General features: G+C 48.2%; 1 protein-coding gene across 1 annotated transcript in view; it reads right to left on the bottom strand.

Annotated features, from left to right (window-relative positions):
• Positions 1–1,254, bottom strand: part of LOC107585455 (MARCKS-related protein-like) — a 26,171-nt gene extending 24,917 nt beyond the window's left edge. Inside the window, exons 1-2 of the mRNA XM_016272474.1 lie at positions 1,238–1,254; positions 1,158–1,165 (exon numbers count right to left, since the gene is read on the bottom strand). Coding sequence (XP_016127960.1) covers positions 1,158–1,165; positions 1,238–1,254 — 25 coding nt within the window. The remainder of the gene's footprint in view (positions 1–1,157; positions 1,166–1,237) is intronic.
• Positions 1,255–3,263: the final 2,009 nt, after the last annotated feature.

Genomic DNA, 3,263 nt, shown 5'->3' on the forward strand with positions numbered 1-3,263 from the left:
AATTAATCTCTCCACGGTGCAGTTCCTCGGATACAACATCAGCCCCCCGAAGGTATCCAGATGGACCAGGGGAAGGTAACGGCCATTCAGCAATGGCCACTTCCACAGTCAGTGAAGGAACTGCAGCGATTCCTAGGATTTGCCAACTTCTATTGACGATTCATTCACCAGTTCAGTCGGCTCACAGCGTCCCTCACCTCAATGCTAAGTGGCAAGCCCAAGTCCCTGTCCTGGAGCCCTGAGGCCCACGAAGCCTTCCACCATCTCAAAGAAGCGTTCAGCACGGCCCCCATTGTTCGTCACCCGGATCCTCAAGCCCCCTTCGTAGTCGAGGTGGACTCCTCTACCACCGGCATCGGGCCGTGTTGTCTCAGTACCATGGTGAGCCTCCCGCCTCCATCCTTGCGCATATTTCTCCCGGAAACTGACCCCCCCTGCGGAGCAAAACTACGACATCAGAAACCGTGAACTGCTGGCCATCAAGTTAGCTCTGGAGGAGTGGCGTGACTGGCTGGAGGGACCCTCGTCACCATTCACTGTCATAACCGACCACAAGAATCTACAATACCTAAGGGATGCTAAACGCCTTAACCCCCATCAAGCCCGCTGGGCCCTGTTCTTCACACGCTTCCATTTCATCATCACCTACCATCCCGGAAACCAAAACCCTAAAGCAGATGCACTCTCCCATTTACACGCTCCTGATCAACCCTCAGATCCCAAACCAATTCTCCCACCAGCCCTCATTGTCAGCCCCATTCAATGGGAACTCGCCGAATGCCTCCGTGACGCCACCCAAACCGAGCCAGCTCTGCAGGGAGGCCCAGAAGGCAAGACATACGTTCATGAAGTACTGGGCTCTGGACACCCAGGCAGCCAGCAGACCCTCTCGCTCATTCAAGCTCGGTACTGGTGGCCCGGTATGACCAAGGATGTCATCAGGTACGTCCGTAGCTGCTCAGTCTGCGACATGTCTAAATCCCCTCGCCAACTTCCAGCTGGCAAGCTGGTTCCCCTACTGGTTCCCCAATGACCCTGGTCTCACCTTGGGGGAAATTTCGTCACCGATCTGCCTAACTCAGAAGGCCACACATGTGTGCTTGTGGCCGTGGACCATTTCTCCAAGGCATGCAAATTGATCCCCCTAAAAGGCCTACCCACGGCTCTTGAAACAGCAGAGAGTCTCTTTCACCATGTGTTCCGAAACTACATCCTACCTGAGGACATTGTTTCAGACCCGGGTCTCCAGTTCATCTCCCATGCATGGAAGGCATTCTTTCACCTTCTTGGGGTAACCCCAGACTAACGGCCAGACTGAGCAGAAGATCCAAGAACTCAGACGCTACCTACGGCAATACTGCTCAAATGATCAGCACAGCTGGAGCCGCTTCCTCCCCTTGGCCGAGTATGCCCAGAACTCCCTCAGACAATCCCCCACCGGCCTTACTCCCTTCCAATGCATACTCGGGTACCAGCCTCCGCTCTTCCCCAGGACGGAGGAGCCCTCGGAGGTTCCAGCTGTGAACTACTGGTTCCGAGAGAGCGAGAGGGTATGGAACTCGGCAAACATCCATCTCCAGCGTGCAGTGCGGAGGCACAAGTTTTTCGCAGACGTCCGTCGGTCAGATCCCCTTTAATTCCAACCAGGCGAGCGGGTCTGGCTATCGACCCAAGACCTCCGCCTCCGCCTGCCGTGCAAGAGGCTGAGTCCCCGCTTCATAGGTCCCTTTCCAATCCAGAGGCAGGTTAATGATGTCACGTATCAGCTCCAACTCCCGGCAAGGTACAGAATCCATTCCACATCTCCCTCCTAAAACCTTTCTCCCCTTCCACCACAGGATCCACCGAACCGGACGCACCTCCTCCCCCAGAGTCATTGGAAGAGGAGGCTGTCTATCAGGTCTGTGACATTCTGGACTCGCGGCGATGGGGCGGACGGCTCGAGTACCTGGTGAACTGGGAGGGATATGGACCGGAGGAAAGATCCTGGGTGGCCCGGGACGATATCCTAGACCCCTTACTTCTGGAGGAATTCCATCGTAACCGCCCGGATCGTCCCGCACCCAGAGGTCGTGGCCATCCCCGTCATCGTGTTGGGGCATCAGGAGCCACCCCTGGAGGTGGGGGTAATGTCAGAGAGTCACAGTCACTTCAGTCACCACAGTCATCACAGTTATCAGCACCGACGATCACAATCACCTGCATTCTGATTCCCCGCACCTGCTGCAGCTAATCAAGCTCCCCTATATGCTCACCTCACACAAGATCAACGTCCGGTCTACCGTTCACATCCCTAAACCTAGCCTGACTCACATTCTAATTACCTCTGTGTCTCCTAGCCTGTGTCGTGACAGCGTGCAAAGCAACCACCCAATATTTTGAAAATGTCAATCTCTTTTGACAGAAAAAATTCGGAATACTCTTAGGGTTAATGTTCTTTTAAATGAAATGTATTATATTTGTTTGTCATAAAAATAATGTAATGTAAAAAAAAAGAAGAGCTGATGTGTTTATACTGTATATCCTGCTGTCATTTGTACTAATGATAGTGTGTGAAAGGTTTGGGACATGATCCAGATATGTATCATGGCAGGTAGATAAATCATTCTCAGGGGGTAGAGGACAACAAAAACATTGTCTTTTTAAAGTCACGGTTTCTGCTTATGAATGAATCCTTGAGTGAACATTTAAAAATGTGTAGTTTCAACTCAACTCTCGTTAAATTCTGCTTGGTTGAGTTATGCTCAAATAAAAACTCCTCAAAAAGTTCAAATTATGAGATAAAAAGTCAAATTATGGCATGAAGTCATAATTTTGCCATAAAGTTGTAATTATGAGATAATATGAGGGAAAAGTCGAAGTTATGAGATAAAAAGTCACGATTATGGCATTAAGTCATACTTTTTCTATAAAGTCATAATTATGAGATATTTAAATAATGAGAAAAGTCAAAATTATGGCATTAAGTTGTACTTTTGTACTTAAGTCATAATTATAACAATTAATTTAATTACGAGAAGGGTCAAAATTATGATAAAGTGTCATGATTATGCCATTGTCATACTTTTGTCATAGTCATAATTATGATATAATTCATTCAATTATGATAAAAGGCAAAATTATGAGATAAAAAGTCAAAATTATGGCATGAAGTCATACTTTTGCCATCAAGCCATATCATGAGATAGTTCATTTAATTATGAGAAAAGGCAAAATTATGAGATACAAAGTCAAAATTATGGCATACTAAGCTGTCATATTTA

Source organism: Sinocyclocheilus grahami, unplaced genomic scaffold (genome assembly GCF_001515645.1).
Source record: "Sinocyclocheilus grahami isolate Dianchi unplaced genomic scaffold, SAMN03320097.WGS_v1.1 scaffold70.1, whole genome shotgun sequence".
Taxonomy (NCBI): domain Eukaryota; kingdom Metazoa; phylum Chordata; class Actinopteri; order Cypriniformes; family Cyprinidae; genus Sinocyclocheilus; species Sinocyclocheilus grahami.